The sequence below is a fragment of the Rhynchophorus ferrugineus genome, unplaced genomic scaffold, assembly GCF_030347505.1.
Source record: "Rhynchophorus ferrugineus isolate W39M unplaced genomic scaffold, kcgeb_rfMv2 rfM4, whole genome shotgun sequence".
NCBI lineage: Eukaryota > Metazoa > Arthropoda > Insecta > Coleoptera > Curculionidae > Rhynchophorus > Rhynchophorus ferrugineus.
Genome location: NW_027472583.1, coordinates 26,288,942 through 26,305,891, shown reverse-complemented (window position 1 = coordinate 26,305,891; position 16,950 = coordinate 26,288,942). Strand labels below are relative to the sequence as shown.

Below are 16,950 nucleotides of genomic sequence, written 5' to 3'. Positions count from 1 at the left end.
GTTGTTAGGGTATTATAATGCTACCTATTTTAAAAAAGCATTTGGTTGTACAATCTGTTTATTGCAGTGATATTCTCTACATAACATTTTTCAGTTCAAGTCAAACTACGAATGTTAGATACGCAGGATAAACTATGACTGAATTCAATGATGCCTCGTATCAAGAATAAACAATTCTTAATTAGTTATCATATACTTGTAAGGAGGGTGTTTTTCTTACCCCTTCACCCTTCAAGCGTTAATTAACATAGCCTCTTAGACGATAGTTTAGGAATTTAATGGAATCCATCTCTATTGAATACATTTAAAATAAATTAGCTACGCTTGGCTTTCATTCTAAACATATTCAAAGATGGTACGCCAAACAGGGTGGTTTAATCCTCATAGTTCAATTAGTTGTTCCCTGAGAAACATGAGATGATTAACTTGACGCTCTTCCATAACTTAATAATGTCAAACTTTAAATAATCTAATATTGTAAGAGTAATGATGATCTACACGCATTTAAAATACTCAAGTGCATTGGAATTCGGCAGGATTCCTACCTCTCCATACATTCTCCATGTTTTTTACTATTTTTGATCATCTTCCGTTAGTCATACCGGTTTCTTCAAACTTTTAAAGCCACTTCCGATTGAAAGGAATGCCTGGCATATTATTTGATTAGGTAAATACTCAAATATTTCAAATATTGTTTCTGCAAAGATAATTTAGGCTATGTTAAGTTTTAAATTGACGAAACAAATATGTTTTTATTTCGTCATTTCTCAATTAATTTTAAAACTTTAATTTTCATCATTTGTATGCTTGGTAGCATTGCTCTACATTTCCTCTGATGTTATGCATAAAAATCGATTATGTGGGCATAATCGATATATTTCTATCATCCATAATCAAGGAACAATAATAAAAACTTCAATTTAAATCAAGTACGACTTTATTATTATGGTAGGTTATACGGTAACTTTATAAAAAGTATTTCGAAGGATATATATAGTATATATACAGCAGAAACAAAATTAGTGTAAAAAATATCACAGGATATACATACAATAAAGAAACTAGTCGATACAATGTGTGAGAATATGGGTAGGAAGAAAAAGTTTTGAATCTCCTGGCAGTTGTTTTAAGCTAGTCGTAGTTGGGATATAATGATAAGAAGGTTTTACTTAGGTTTATGGCTGCTATAATTAATTTTACATATTAAGTGGTAAATAGGTCTTGTTCTATTAGACATAAATAAATATTTACCCTAACCTATACATACATGAAGAGTTTAGTTTCGATACAGTTCAGCCTATTTTCATGAGGACTAGTACATGAAAAGGTGAACGTGGATACTAAATTTATGTCCAGGTGTTAGTCCCATTCTCCGATGTATACGGTCCCGGGCGGGACTGGTATGTATCCCCTGGATGGTTGAGCTTGGAAACGATAAAACATGGTGTAGTTATTATAGGGTGATTGAGATGAACCAGCTGTATCTACAAAGACAAATAAACTTTTTATATTGAGTATCATTTGTTCTCTGTATCAACAATAAAAAACAATCATGAAAATATGTAATTATTAGGTACTTGCATGTATTTTGATCAGAGGCATCTATTGATGAAAACACGAAGTAACAATACGAACAACCGTTAAATTCGATCGTTTTCTACTTAAAATAACAGTTTTCTATTTAAAATAATTGTGATATTCAGTTTATTCAGATATTATACTTTGGATGTCCAAAATCGCATTGTCAACATTTGTTGCTTTTTTGTTTGATATGAAATAATCTGCCGTCGAATCCTATCAAAAGGTTTTTAGAAATTTATGGTGATGCTATTCCACAGCAATTGTTGGTTTTGGTTTCTTAAAAGTTCGAAGGCAATTAATTGCTATTTTCGACTTATTGGACGTAAACCCAGCTCAAACTCGTAAATATTTTTTTATTGCTTGGCATTTAATGAATTAAAGCGGTTCCAGGCATGTACATGCGATGGCAATATCCAATAGGAGTGAAAATACTCAGCGAGTAGCCATGCGGGTTGAGTTTAGCCCATCGATTATAACGTACTAGTACACAGTACTAACGTGTAATGCTCTTAAAAATTAAGTGAGTGTGTTGAAAGTCGCTAAATAACACAACATTGTTGACAGTGACTATGAATAAAAAAAAGGAAGAAAATGGCTACCGTACTACTTCAGTATTGGTGTATCATTGTTTGACAGGCAGCCAGAGAAATGTCTTGTCTGGCGATGAAAAGTTGATCTACCACGGCACTCTCTGGATCAAAGAGCCCTGGTTAGTCTAGAAGAATCATCTACTTCGATATCGAAGCTGAATATTCATGGCTATAGAGTCTTGTTGTATATATGGTGGGATTAATAAGGTATACACTAGAACTAGAACCTACTAGAACTCATAAAACTGAACGAAAATGTTACTACATGTCTACTGATGTTGCAAGAATTGTGAACTATACAATGTTGCAGCTCGAATGGGACGTTATGCCACACGCAGATTACTCATCAAATATAACGCCTTCTAAATAATAATTTTTTAGGTCGATGCCACATAGCTCGGATGGCATAATTGGATTTCTTCTAATCCAACATCATTTTTTCAACAAGGTAGGTATTACCATATTTCCAGAAAGATTGAGATAGATGTCATAGAAAATATTTGGATTAGTATATATTGTACCAATTTTTCTCAATATATGCTTTTTATTATGAAAAAATTATTAGAATACACGTAAGTACCTAATATCAATAAAGTGATGTATAATAATTTGTATATGTATTCTTTTTATAGTGATAAATTAACATTCATATTGAAATAAATACAGAATTTTCTATTGAAATAACAATTTAAATTTGTTCTCGCATAATGTAAATCATATTTTATTATTGTAAGATTTACTTGTTAAAATATTATTTTCAAAGTTTCTATTTTGTGTGCAGGAATAGGTGCTGTAATTTGATTATGCTTTTTTACTAAGAAACTTAGTTTTTATTTCTTTTAAAACAAACTTTAAACAACAAACTTTAGACAATAAAACCGAAATAAATCGATTGATTTGGGTTGAAGAATGGTGTTTAAGATATGGGCTTATTGAACGATTTCAAATTAAATTTGTTTAATTTTGTAAAATTTGATATTATTTTTTATCCAACTATAATTCAATAAATACTCAAGCAAGTGCAAGCAAATGTATAGGTGAAAACTGGCTATGACATTCGCAGGTTTTTTGCCAGTATCGATTTTTATGTTCTTACCTAAACCACTATCTAAACTTTTAGCGTGCCAAAGAGCGTGAGGAATCATATTGGGGTGCTTTACTTGTGATACTCTTCTCACATGTTGTTCCATAGCGGATGGCAAATAGCCATATATCTGTTGAGCTGGAGGCTGATAGTGCTTGCAGTTTGGCTGGTGCTGTTTAACAACATTGTTCTCCTTGTGATAACCTGAGTGATTTTTACCTGTCAATTTTGCCACAAAATTGGGTATTCTGGCCCGGAATCCACAATAATATGGGTCATCTGTTAATAAAAGATTTTTTTTAGAAAATTTACATCATATTACACTGTTGCTGAACTTACCCATCTTCTTCTTTGCTTTTTTGTCGTTTTTGTTTTTATTTTTCTTGGATGGTATTCTCCTGATCGAGCTTGAAACCATTTTTGTTTGGATGTTTTGGTCATAGTCAGGCTGTAAATTATTGATGGAATTTTGAAGAACACTGCTGAATACAATTTTAATCATTCCTCATTTACCTGGGGTATGTTACCACAAGATTCCAGTTGCTTTCTTGGAGGTAGTTGAGGAGGACTGTCCATTTTTCCATGAATACTGCTACTTTCATAACCGTTTATATTATTAGTTGATCCTTTAAAGTTCTCGACGTGGTTTTTACCGCTCGGAATGAGTTTATTATTTCCACAAACAGAATAAGCATCTTCCTCAGTTGGTACTGGCATGGGATGTCTCGTTTTAATATTAGCAATGGGATCTAAAATAAAATGAAATCAAGGTCTTAATTAAAAACAATAACACTATACTTTTCGTATAAAATTAAAAGTTCTTTAGTTATTCCAAGTGGATTTATTATCTTTCTTATTTAAACCATTTGCTTGTAATTATGAAATTAGATTGATTTGATTAGATGATTAATTAATTGATTTACTTACCCATAGGTATCTGAGACTTAAGCATCTCTATTGCAACCATATTAATAACGAGCATCCAAATGGGGCACTTGAGCTGTTCGGTCTCATTTTTAACGAAAACTATCGAACTGATGCATTGATTCTCTAGACGTCTTCTATTTGGGTATGATCTCTTCAATTCATTTGCTACGTTTACCTAAATATGAATATATTTTTAGTTTCTATTATCGAACAATTCTGGTTATGAGCTATAGTATGTTTGATTTTTACATGAACAGGTAGGATACATACCTGGAATTTTTTAATGTCAAATAATTTAAAAGGCTTATTTGCCTCGAGAGCTCCATGTGGTAGTTTCAATATATCGTTGGATATGGCACTTTCATCGTCGAGGGTGGTTTTCCTGATGAATATGTTTGAGCGAGACAGTCTTTTGATTAGGATGTTTCCAGATTCGTCCATTTTGATTTTAACACCCTGAAAATCATAGTATGTTTAATATAACATTGATTATGATAATAACATTTATTTTGCTAAATTATAATAATAATTTACTTTATCAAAATTTATTTTTATGTTTATTAGCTATTTATGAAATTTTAGTTGTATAATTTTCTATTATGAATATATTAATAGCAAATAATTATTAGGGAATACATTTTATGGTATATATATTATATTATTTATATATATATATATATATATATATATATATATATATACATATATATATATATATATATATATATATATATATATATATATATATATATATATATATATATATATATATAATCGCGTTAATAAAAGGAAGAGACGTTGGAATATATTTTATATTTTAATGAATTATATTTTAGGAAATAATAATAATGAATGGTTTTTTTAAATAAATTACTGAATATTGCAGAAAATCAACAAAATTTACAGGTCACATTTCAAGTACTTAATTAATTTTAATACTGATATGTTAATTCTAACGCTCTTTCTGTTTATACAGCTGAAAATGAGAATGATTCAGGTGTTTATTGATGGATCTATATGTCATCTATTGTCACATAATGACTTAAGATGTCTTTTTTGTTTCGCTTGAACAACTGCGAAGATAACCTTGGGTCGATATCAACAATTATTTTTATTGATATTTATATCCACAATAATTATTAAGTAACTTTTTGGTATCAACAGTGTTTTTCCCATTCACGACAGCCTCGTTTATATCTCCTAATTTGAATATAACATACGTTCTTATAACAATGGTTTTAGTTAAAACTATGATAATTTGTAAACTAATAGTTTGGATGATTTGAACCGTTGGTATATGCCTTGTGAAGGATATTTTCATCAAGAGTTGATCCTCCCACCAAACATGTGAAAGTTAATATCAAATAAATATAGTTTTATAAATAAAAAATACAATAACAATTATTGTTGCTTAACCAAGGAAATAAACATAAAGCTTTGATAGAAAACGTGAGATGGAAGAACAAGTGAGATAACGGAAGCAAGAACTGGACGTAATAAAGGTAAATACTAAAGGTAAATATACTCTCTATTAAAAATTAAATATATTACATTAGACCTCCAGACATATACATATACATAACAATAACAAGCATAGAATTATACTTCATAGGTGGTATCCAAAAGAGTTCAATGTAAAATAATAAAACAACTCTACACTACAAATTATTATGGCTATGTAATTAACTGTAGTTTAAGTTCTTTGATAATATTTGCATAATATGTTTTATATATTTTATGTAAAAATAAATTATATTTGATACATTAGAATTTGTTTTGTTTTAAAATTTGTTTGAAAAGTTGATGCTACAATACCGGGTCGTTGAGTTTATTGTTATTTTGGAAGAAATATTCGCTACTACAAGCCCTCTAGCAGTGATGGCATCTATGGACCAGGTTGGAAATTTATTGAGGGATGTGTTAGAGTTCTATATTATTTAACCAAATATTATTTTATTTATTTAATATTATTTTAATATCATATTTTGAATCGAAATAAAATTGTGTCGTATCATATCGCCTTTTATGGCAAAATACGAAAGGAAAAATCCAGCGAGATAGTCGTGAACACCCAACAAACTGTGATGGTGGTACGAGAGTCTCGGCATCACCAATTTAAATGAACTTTTCCGCAACGATTGCTATGTGGGTTAGGCCAAGCTGAATGTACGATTGCAGACATTTTTTTCTGCTTTGGGTGCGATTCGGTGACCGGCACACACACATACGGATCGTTTTTGACAAAATTTGACATTGAGATGGGCGTGGTTTTTGATCGCCGCTCGAAAAAAACGATACGGATACGAGCGGCCCTCGCTTAATTTTGTTGATATTTGATCGAGAACGTGTATGATGAAAGGGGGGTGTTAAAGGTTAGAGAAGATTAGGATTTATTAGGTTTATTTGCCTTAGGTAGTGAGTTAGTAAAGGTGAAATAAGTTGTTAAATTTGCAGTGAATATGTCATGGTTCATTCCTGATGCGTAGCCTAAGAAATCATTAATAACGTTGAAATTGCATGTCTTTACCCACTTTTAGTGATCCTTTAACATTTTTTATACCCTTAGTTAGTTTATATTAGGTTATGTGGTATTTTTCAATAAATTATTACTAAAAACAGTGAGAGTAATATTCTTAAAAAGTCCACGACATTCCATTACAATAAAGATATGTTATTTCAATAATTCGATTAATAGTGTTGTTATGCCAAAAATGTGACTGAAACTATTTAGCAATATAGTTTATAAAGAAGGAAATGTTTTATGTGATCGACAGAAATAATTCGAATCATTGTCAGTGCAAGTTAGAAAATAAAACGTAGCTTTTCTTTTTACAATTAGTATAAGAAAAGCTGATTTTACTAACTAACTATATTAAATATTCTTTAATGGCCTTGTTAAATTAATTTAAAAATACTGCTGAAAATGATAGGGGCACATAAATTATAAATGATGCATTTGAATCAATCATTGAAAGAACAATGTCATTCTATAAGTTCAAATCCGAAAAATGATTTTAAACTATGATATTCAGTATGGGGCTAAATATAAGAACAAGACAACACGAGTGCTTTTCAATCAATCGTATTCACTATCATATGCCTTTGAAATAAATTTCCTTTCTAAAAGAATTAGTATTTATTAAATTGTAAAATTATAATAATTATTTATTGTGTTTTTAATTGTTTATATTTATTTTTTTATTGTACGAATCTATGTTTTTGTCAAATTAGTTTGTAATGAAACATTAATTTAATAAAATTACAATAAATCATCAAAAAAGATTGACTAATTGAAAGATGAAATTACCTATATATAAAGTTTTAAAGCCATTCATTGATTTTGGGTTCTGTAAAAATTATGAAATGTAAGTGACTGTTATTCATTAGTCAAATAAATCGGTGCGTATTGAATTTACATATAATGAAATTTTTCATGGAACAGTAACGATTAATGAGACTGTTATGTCATAGAGCAAGAAAACTAAACTTGGGATGAATATAGCTGCAACACTTCATTGGATGGATCACATTAAAAAGAAAAGAAAACAACCGGATATTGAATATAAAAAGTGTATTGGTTAGTTGGGAGAAAATCTCCATTATACGTACATAAGTTACATATTATAAAAGCGATATAAACTACGTAATCAAGAATGTTGTATGGTTTGATGTTCTGTAAATACTATAGAAATGGTTAGTTATATTACCTTCATATACCGATTGTTATTCAGGAAATCAAAATAATCGCAAAGATATATGAGGAGATGCTCCACTCTTATGTTAATACCAAAGGATTGCAACTCTTGGATAACAATCAAGCAGGACACAGTCTCAAAACAATCAAACTATTTGACCTTGGGTAGTGCAGTGAAGCGTATTTAACAGAAAAAAAACAGAATCAATTCTAGTAAATTTTGCAGATGAAATGTAATTAACTTAATAGATTCAGCTGATGTATGAAGAAATAAATATCGTTCAGTCCTTTTCGTCATGATAAATCCCTATTTAGAGCCATTAATAACATTTTAAATATCTTTTTATAGATGGAAGAAATGAAGGATCGAACTTGATTTATATGAAACGTGGAATAATTTTTACATTAAAAACTTACGTGACCGATGTGACGTCGACATTCCTCGGTTTTCTTATCTCTGAGTGGATTCTCAAAAGCAGCCATACCAATCCTGTAAAAGAATTCGAAAAAATAAATTATGTTATTTATTCGTTTGATATGGCTGTTAAACCAGACCGCATGTTGTTGATATCCTTGTTATAAATAGCATCGAAAGTTCATGAAAAATTATTATTCGAAAAATTATGAATTTTATAGTACAAGGTGCATTATGAAGTATACAGTACTTTATTTAATAGCTACCTGGTTAAAAGCTTGAGTTGATCGCTAATGTGAGTTATTAAAGTATGACAGCATGTTTGTTTAATCGAGGTATGAATTAATATCGAAAATTAAAATCAGTATATTTTATGAGTGACATATTTTTTCAAAAAAGTACGTATTTAATACCATAAATTTGTTGGTTGTTTTTGGTTAAAAATGATAGTGAACGAATCTTGTGAGATAATGCCTTGTCAAAATACAAAATCGAAAAGTTTTCTTCTACAAATCTGATATCGTTCGACTAATCTATTCGTTTAAACAACATTACAATGAAGATTTGTATATCTAGTACGCGTAACCCAGGGGTGACGAAAAAATATGTGCCATAGAATACAAAAATATTCATAGAAAGTGGTATAAGATGAACCTAATTGTTAAACTTCTTTAGGCATCTTTTGATGGTTCCATTAGCTGTGCCCGATTGTGAAATGATTTATTATATTCATTTAAGATTCGAGCAAATGTTCGCGAAGGAGTTGTGGTCTTTCCACTGCTTTTCTTAGTGGTGGATGCAATTTTGTGAAAAGTTTTTAAAACAGACATTGCATTCAATATGTTGCTACAAACTTTTTGATGTGTCTGATTATAGCGCTATATGCACTTATACGGATGTAAATATTTCTAGTATTCTTCATTATATAGTTCACATTGCAATGTCATATGATTTGAGATTTTATGAAGATGGAAGCGTTTGCATCTCTAAGATGGTGGGCGTGGAAGAGAGGAAATATTACAATCAAGACGATATCTCGTTCGAACGCTTATCTTGCCAATATATCTGTAATATCCCAAACTTGGATATTGTGCAGCTTAACATCTGTAATGTTGAGATCCTTCAAATGCGATGCTTAATTAGTGCATATTTGAGGAACAAATTTAATAACGCAGATTACAATGCTTTGGACATGTCTGTCGAGATTAAGGTGAACGATTTCCTCATAGATATTTGTGATGAAATTGATCTTTTGAACTAGTGAACCGCTCAGAAAGGACATGGATCATGATGATATAAATATATCTCAAAAATAGGAGAATAACATTGTCCTAAGAGGTCAGAAGAGCTGCGGTTGATAGTCAACTGTGACGAGATGTATTGAAGAATATTCAGAAGTCCTGCGGTACCGAAAGCAGTGTATGGCTTTGAGGTGTAGAAATTCCCTTCGAGAGCCGGTTATAAATTGATTATAACGATAACATAAACTTATGATACTTAAGAGGTAAGATTTCAAACTCCGCAGATGTTAACATGAATATTTACGAAGACCTATAGTACAAAACCGAAATTATCTTATTTTTATTAAGATACTAGCGACCCGCCCCGGCTTCGCACGGGTGCAATGCTGATACTAAATTAAATACACTACAGAAAAAATATGAACGTTGTATATAAAAACATAGCGGACCGCTCCGACTTTGCACGGGCATATATATATGCCTATGTCACTCAATGAAAACATGATTAAAATCGATCCAGTATTTTTGGTTCATTCATTACTGCCCTTGGCCTGCACGCATTAAATTTGGAGTAAAACAATTCCTCTTCCCCTATACTTACTATGAAGATTTCCTGCTATCTTTGGAATATCTAAATTCATACAATTTTTATTACATTACACATTTTTAAACGCAAATTTTAAATTTGTAATATCTCCGAAAATATTTGTTTAATTTACATGCTGTAAGGAACCATATTGATCTATATTAATTGCACACTGTATTTAAGGTACTTAATTCGATAAGGATTAATGCCGTATTGCTTAAAATAGCTTCGTAAATAAGCCATTTTCTCACGTAAAAAGTAAACAATAAAAATGGTTAATGTGGGTTATCCCTAAAATCCCTAAAATGGTTAATCCCTAAAAGATAAACATATACTATCGCGGACTTTTTTGTAGACCTTTTTATGATGTACAATACTGTAGTACATTAATTTGATCTAACTCGTAGGGTTAGGCAGCGTTTTTGCTAATTGCTAAATAAGCCTAAAAAAATAGGTTAATTTACGACATCACGTTAGAAACCTCTAAAATTAGCAATGTTGCCTTAGTATATTATGCATGTATTATACATATAAACCTTCCTCTTGAATCACTCTATCTATTGAAAAAAACCGCATCAAAATCTGTTGGGTAGTTTTAAAGATTTAAGCGCACATAGGGATATAGGGACAGAAAAGGCGACTTTGTTTTATACTATGTAGTGAAATGCAAAATATATTACCTGAATCCGTCAAAACCAGATTCGGATCCATTAATGGTAAGTACTGGTGCTCGAGCGTAGGCCTTGGCCACCCTTCTGTTCTTCTCCAAGATAATGACTTTGGCCCATATTTCGTCATCTATCTGGTTCCACTTATCCAGAACTTCTTGAATATGGTCCTGTAAAGAAAAATACGTATTGATTCTTTGTTAATTCTGTGTATTTGATGATTAGGAGTAGATCTTAACATTCCTGGTTACCCTGTATCATTTCCGATTAATATACTTTATTGATTCTCGTAGACGAAAGTGATGTATATTGTGAAACTGTCTAAAGAAAAATTGCAATCCTATTAGTGAGTGAAAAACATCCGCGTTTTCGCATACCTTATGTTCATGCGAATGAGAAAATATGTGACGCAATCACTTTAGATTTATACATAAATGAATTAGTTTGTGGTGTAATAAAGTAAGAATGCAACAGAAGCTGAATGGGATTTAATTCGGCTTAAGTTCTCGAAGTACGATATTCATGAAATGATTGCGTGGAGGAATGATGAATAATAATAAATATTATATTTTAATGTCATTGGGGTTTTGGATAATAATACTAATTTAATAATTTTAATTTAGTGATTTGATGGTTGAAAACAATTTTTGGTGTTAAGTGAAGTCCATTGTTATCATTTTTGGGCAAATCTATTTTAAGAAGAAATTTATTGAGAGAAATTGGTGCAGTATATTAATCAAAATATTTCCATCAGTTTGCACAACGTTTTTTCACATTGCTGGTAAATTAGAGAGACCATGTCGAAAGAACGATGTTAGTTTGGTAGCGATCGTATTTTCAGCACTTTAAAATTGTGTGCCAGTCAAGCTATGTTGCATCGGTCTGAAAAATTGTTACTTAAAATACCTGTTGAATGAAAAATTGTTACTTAAAATACCTGTTGAATGCATTGCGTATGACGGAACTTCCAATTTTAGCTGCAACAGTGCATATTTCAGAATGTATTACTCATGTGATCGAGTGTTGTAAAACAAGAGGATGATTTTGCAGCTCTTATTCGCTGCTGCGTCGTTCCATTTATTCTCATGACATCGCTTTATTTTAGAGCATTCTTCTTCATTCGATTTTAACAACTCGTCAGAGATTATAGCTTGCTGATCTTATTATGTTTCCCTCAATACTTGGACATTCCGCTTGGTGTCGATCTTGACAGCTCTCCTGGACTAAGCCATTACTTGTTATGTTTGGAATTATCGTTGGATTATCCATTTCTCATCTCCTTTTGGATCGTAGTCATTTTCCCTCCTCTTGGATCTTTTCCATAGCATGAGAATATCAAGAAATAGGTGAGCTGCTTGAAAGGCTTTTAAGAGGTTGGCATGCATTTTCGTCCATTAAGTCATGTCATTCATTGTCTTCGAAATTTGTTGGTTCTGCAGGCTATTCTTGGTAACTGATATTGAAATAATCACCTTTATAATTCAATTAATATATATACGTACAACGCTATGAATGACAAAATTTATTACTATTTAATGACTATTTGTCGCAACTGTAATTTTGAATATTTCATTATTAACGTCTATATACAAATAACTGAATATTAATTGGAAAACTCTTATTTTGTATAGAGGAATGTCAAAACTAATTAAATTTAACAGTTAAGTTACATTTTCTAATATTGCTTTACAATGATACCTGGCATTTTCACTAATATTTGATCAAAATAAGCACAAATACATGTATCTAATAAACCAAAAGTTAAAAATAAGGTGTGCGTTAAAGCTCTTTGTTCGTAAGTTACTTCCAAACTTTCCCGGTGAAGCAACGGAAAATCAGAGAAAAAAGAGGATAAAAATATAATAGTTTCTTAAACATATAATTATAGTTTAGACTTATACATTTCTAGATCTACCTCTACATATTTGGAAATTTCAAAAAATTCAAAAGATTCTTTTAAGGTAAACGGTTTTTATTAAGTCCTCGTAAAGAGGAAATACCTGCTATAACATAGTCGAAGTGTTCCTCAAATACCGTGATTATTCTTAGATTAAAGAATCTTGAAATAAGTACAGTAAAGAGGAAAGAAATTAAAGAGAAACATTTTCGTAATTTTACAAATATGAATTCATTTCTATAAACATTGATTACTTTAGCATTTATGAAATTTTAAAAATTCCAACGGGTGGACGAATTTCTAACCATAAAAAATGAATATAAAACATTCTAAGAAAATATTTACCTGAGAATATATTATACAATCTATTATTAACGATGTACTAAATTTTATATGATTTTGGTCACGTAAATTTCATAGTAAGTAAAGCTTATTTGATGTTTAATTGCTAGCATTTCTGAAATGTGTTAAGCAATTTGACAAAAACAGCTTAAACGTGTTTATTGTTAACGACCTTTCGAGACACTTAACAATCTATCTTACGATATTCTGCTTACTACATCTATTTATTAGTTTATTAAAAGTATGACTTATGTATTACTATGCTATTACACATTATTAAATTCAATAGAATTTACGCTAAAATATGACTTTGCGTCATTGTTATCCGGATCAACAATGGCCGTTGAAATTTACATTTATTTCTTAATTTTAATTGGACATTCTCAACACCTTGGCATATATAGCTGTCAGTGATATAATTAGGTTTCTAATAAACGGTAAAGCTTGTTTTTTACTTTAATATTATGGTAATTATTATCAGAAAATCCACTAGATTGTTGATAACGTAACAGTTGTTTATGTATAATTTTGTAGGTTTGTATTTAATATTACATTTTATACTACAATAATCAAAAATAGTAAGATGTAAAAATCGCGGTGTTACTCATTAGGAAATCTTTCAGCACGACTAGTCGGCCACCAAGGAATATTATATGAGTGTTGTGCATCGTTTACGAGTTAAATTCTTGAACGATAGAGGTCGGAATTATACGTAAATTTAGAATTGCTTTATTTTTCACAATAATACGTTTTATCATAATAATATCATTTAACAATAACTCTATTCTCTAGATTTAACTTCGTTGTTCTGCTAGTTATTTCTTAAATTAAAAGATAAACTGATAAGGAAATTAGAACTGAACGAGAGAAATCTCTTCTAGAAAATGAATTCAATAACTGTTTCCAAGAATAAAAAAAAAACATTGCCATAAATATATTATTTTCAAAAGAGGGTTATTTTGAAAGAAAAAAATACATTTTGACAGATTAAAACTTTTAAAAACTTTTAGAAAAATTATTACATAACTTGTATATTGGACAACTTCAGAATGATTGCAACAGAACAACAGAATGGGGGTAATTTTTTTTGTTGTGCTCGTTATTATCTGGTTAAAATTTATATAAAGAAATAAAAAAAACTTATGGTAAAGTTTTTTTCACTTCCTTATCTCATATTATGGACAAAGTGATACAGTAGACATTTGATAAAACATTGACAGATTAATTTTTTTTTAATTTTGTATTAAACCAAAATAGTGAGGAACATATGAAACTAAATTAATACATTTAGTTAAGTGCAAGAAGGAAGCAAGGTATTTACAATGCCAGTTAGGAACTATTAAAACAACATAATTCAAAATATTATCAAAGTCATACTGCAGGATCTAGAGAAGCTGCTTGGAGATATACCCTATGAAGGCATGAACTTCATGGAAAATCTATTGACTATTAAGATGATAAAATTGTAAGTATATAAAATACGGTGCTTTGTATTTGGTGTCGTGATTTAAAATAGAAGGACGAACATTTAGAAATTATTTGGAACTATTATTGAGTGGTACCTTTTCAATTATTTTCTTATCAATCAGAATCTCCTCTATGTGCGATTAGAAAATAAAATGTTTTCAAATAACATTTCTCGAAACAAAAGAAGTAAGTACTTCTTAGAAGTTTGAAGTTTTGAACACTGGAGTAATACTTTATTTATGTTACGCTAAGCCAAACCGGGACGAGCTATATTTTTCAGCTATATGAAATCACTTCAATCAAATTTCTAATTTATTTTCGCTGTTGTTTTGAAGGTTTTGTTCATATTTTACACCTATATTCCACAATAAACTTTTATCCTCTAATCAGCTTTTATCAATAGCTTTATAATCAATTTATTTATATGAATATTTGTCAGTTTTCTTGATATACGCTTGGTCATATGGCTATGCCCCACTGTCTGTAAGTATTTATAAATCCAGAAATCAATCCAGAAAGTTTCGGAATAGTGAACCTGCCATCTTCTCTGATCTCCTAGCAGACTTCCCATCTCCATTAAATGCTCATTTTACAAGATGTTAATTCGGTCCGTATTCCCCTACGGATCTAAGGTCTACTTTAAGTTTCTTACATCCAGCCAGTTGAAAGGGCTTCATGTTTTCAAAATAAGCTCCTCACGAGAATCTTAAACGCCTTCACCGCGTCACCGCTAACCTTCCCCTTTTCCAGGCTAACCTCCTCTGTCGTTGCAGTCATAACTTTTGCCCCTATACGACAGTATCCAGTCGTGCGTTAACTCAAGTTCGCTTATCAAAAGTTAGTTTGACTATCTGTTATTTCGCCTGGTCCTCGTGCCCAAAATGGCTGCCCGATTAGATGGGTGCGATATACCCACATTTAATGCAATAACAGTAGCGACCCACAGGGGTTAGCTGTGAGGCGGTTTCGTTTTAGTGTTTTGGTAAGCCTAGAGGTAGTCCCACATAACCCGATCCAACTTGTCACCAGGTATGCGTCATGCATTACACCGCCTGGTTTTAGGCCAGAACAAAGAATCTCGTTCATTTCCGTAGTTGGACATAACTTTTAGTCGGTCAGACTAGGTCAGTGGATACAATTATTTCTTATTCACAACAATAGTGTAGTGATTATAAGTTAGTCAATTTTAAAAATTCAATTAGGAACCATTATATCTTTAAAACGATTTTTGATTAAGTGTTTAAGAGGATTTTGTCAAAGTTAGTTTAGTTTATTCTCGAACCGGCATTTCTCAAATATTCATGCAATTCTTCAGTCAAAAACCATTGTGGCGTTAAATATTGTTAACGACTTGTATAACTTACAACACCAAGCACAATTAACCTAGCCAATACGGCTCATAAAATAGCATTAGAACGATTGTAAAACGCTAAGATTGTTTATATCACGCACTACCTTCAGCTCCGAAATAAACTATAACAAAGAAGTCATGTTACTCAACTGCAAGCTGAACTAAGGCAACGTTCACATGAAACAATTTTAATTAAGCGCAAACGAAAATAAACATGAGCTGAAGGATGTTCTAATTATCCTGCATAAACGAAGAGAAAATACGACACAAAATGTGAAATCCTAGTTGGTCGGCACGTTGGTTCTTTATTTATTTTTATAAAAGGCTTTGTTTTGTAACTTGACTGAATTAAATGAGAACAATGTTAACGAGACCAAGAAAGAGAAAGAGGCAGTTTATGATTCTAGTGTTTGTTTCTTTTATTCTTGTGTTTGTTGTGGTTTGGTCATATGGAAATGAGGTACAAGAAAAGTTGTATAAACAACAAAGTATATTTTTATAAGCCCATATTATTCAAAAAAAAATTAAATATATTTCTTAAAGATAGAAACTGTTTAATTATTTTCCATAAGCCTTTTAAATTGGTACTTTAATTTTAAAGGTTTAGTATATATTACGTAAGATTGAGGTAAATAACATTGTTGTGAAGACTATAAGAGATGCAGTTATTTTTGAATAAGGAAAATTAATGTAATAAAATGTCGCAAGAAAAAAGGCTCTGTATTGACAATAACTTAAAAAAAGACATTTGAAAAGAGGCAAATTATTATTACGGATGATAAGTTTATATAATAATGTATTTAATTCATGATACTCTCTGTAATATATCATAAAGTAATTTATTATTGAAAATTGATTAATTAGGTTGTTGGTTACTTCGCAGGCTCTATTCGTTAGTCATGATAATCCCCGGTGCTAAAAGACTTACTCTCGTTTTAAAGGTGGATATTTTGGCACCAAAGACAAAGAGCATTCTGGACAGCCAATAAAAATTGAATACGAGGATTTGAAGGCATTACTTGATAAAATCAATATTGGGGATCGCTATCGATTACAATTAATACATTTGAGCTGAACATTGTACTTAAAACGGTTGGAATACAAGTA

At 30.7% G+C, this 16,950-nt stretch overlaps 1 protein-coding gene across 3 annotated transcripts in view; it reads right to left on the bottom strand.

Moving 5' to 3' along the window:
- Window positions 1-919: 919 nt before the first annotated feature.
- Window positions 920-16,950, bottom strand: part of LOC143196405 (uncharacterized) — a 60,602-nt gene continuing 44,571 nt past the window's right edge. For 2 of the 3 annotated variants that reach the window (XM_076404069.1, XM_076404068.1), the window contains exons 3-10: window positions 10,799-10,956; window positions 8,294-8,366; window positions 4,453-4,638; window positions 4,183-4,357; window positions 3,769-4,004; window positions 3,595-3,703; window positions 3,268-3,534; window positions 920-1,484 (exon numbers count right to left, since the gene is read on the bottom strand). In XM_076404069.1, coding sequence (XP_076260184.1) covers window positions 1,360-1,484; window positions 3,268-3,534; window positions 3,595-3,703; window positions 3,769-4,004; window positions 4,183-4,357; window positions 4,453-4,638; window positions 8,294-8,366; window positions 10,799-10,956 — 1,329 coding nt within the window. In that variant the 3' untranslated portion in view covers window positions 920-1,359. The remainder of the gene's footprint in view (window positions 1,485-3,267; window positions 3,535-3,594; window positions 3,704-3,768; window positions 4,005-4,182; window positions 4,358-4,452; window positions 4,639-8,293; window positions 8,367-10,798; window positions 10,957-16,950) is intronic. The other variant, XM_076404070.1, reaches the window with a different exon arrangement.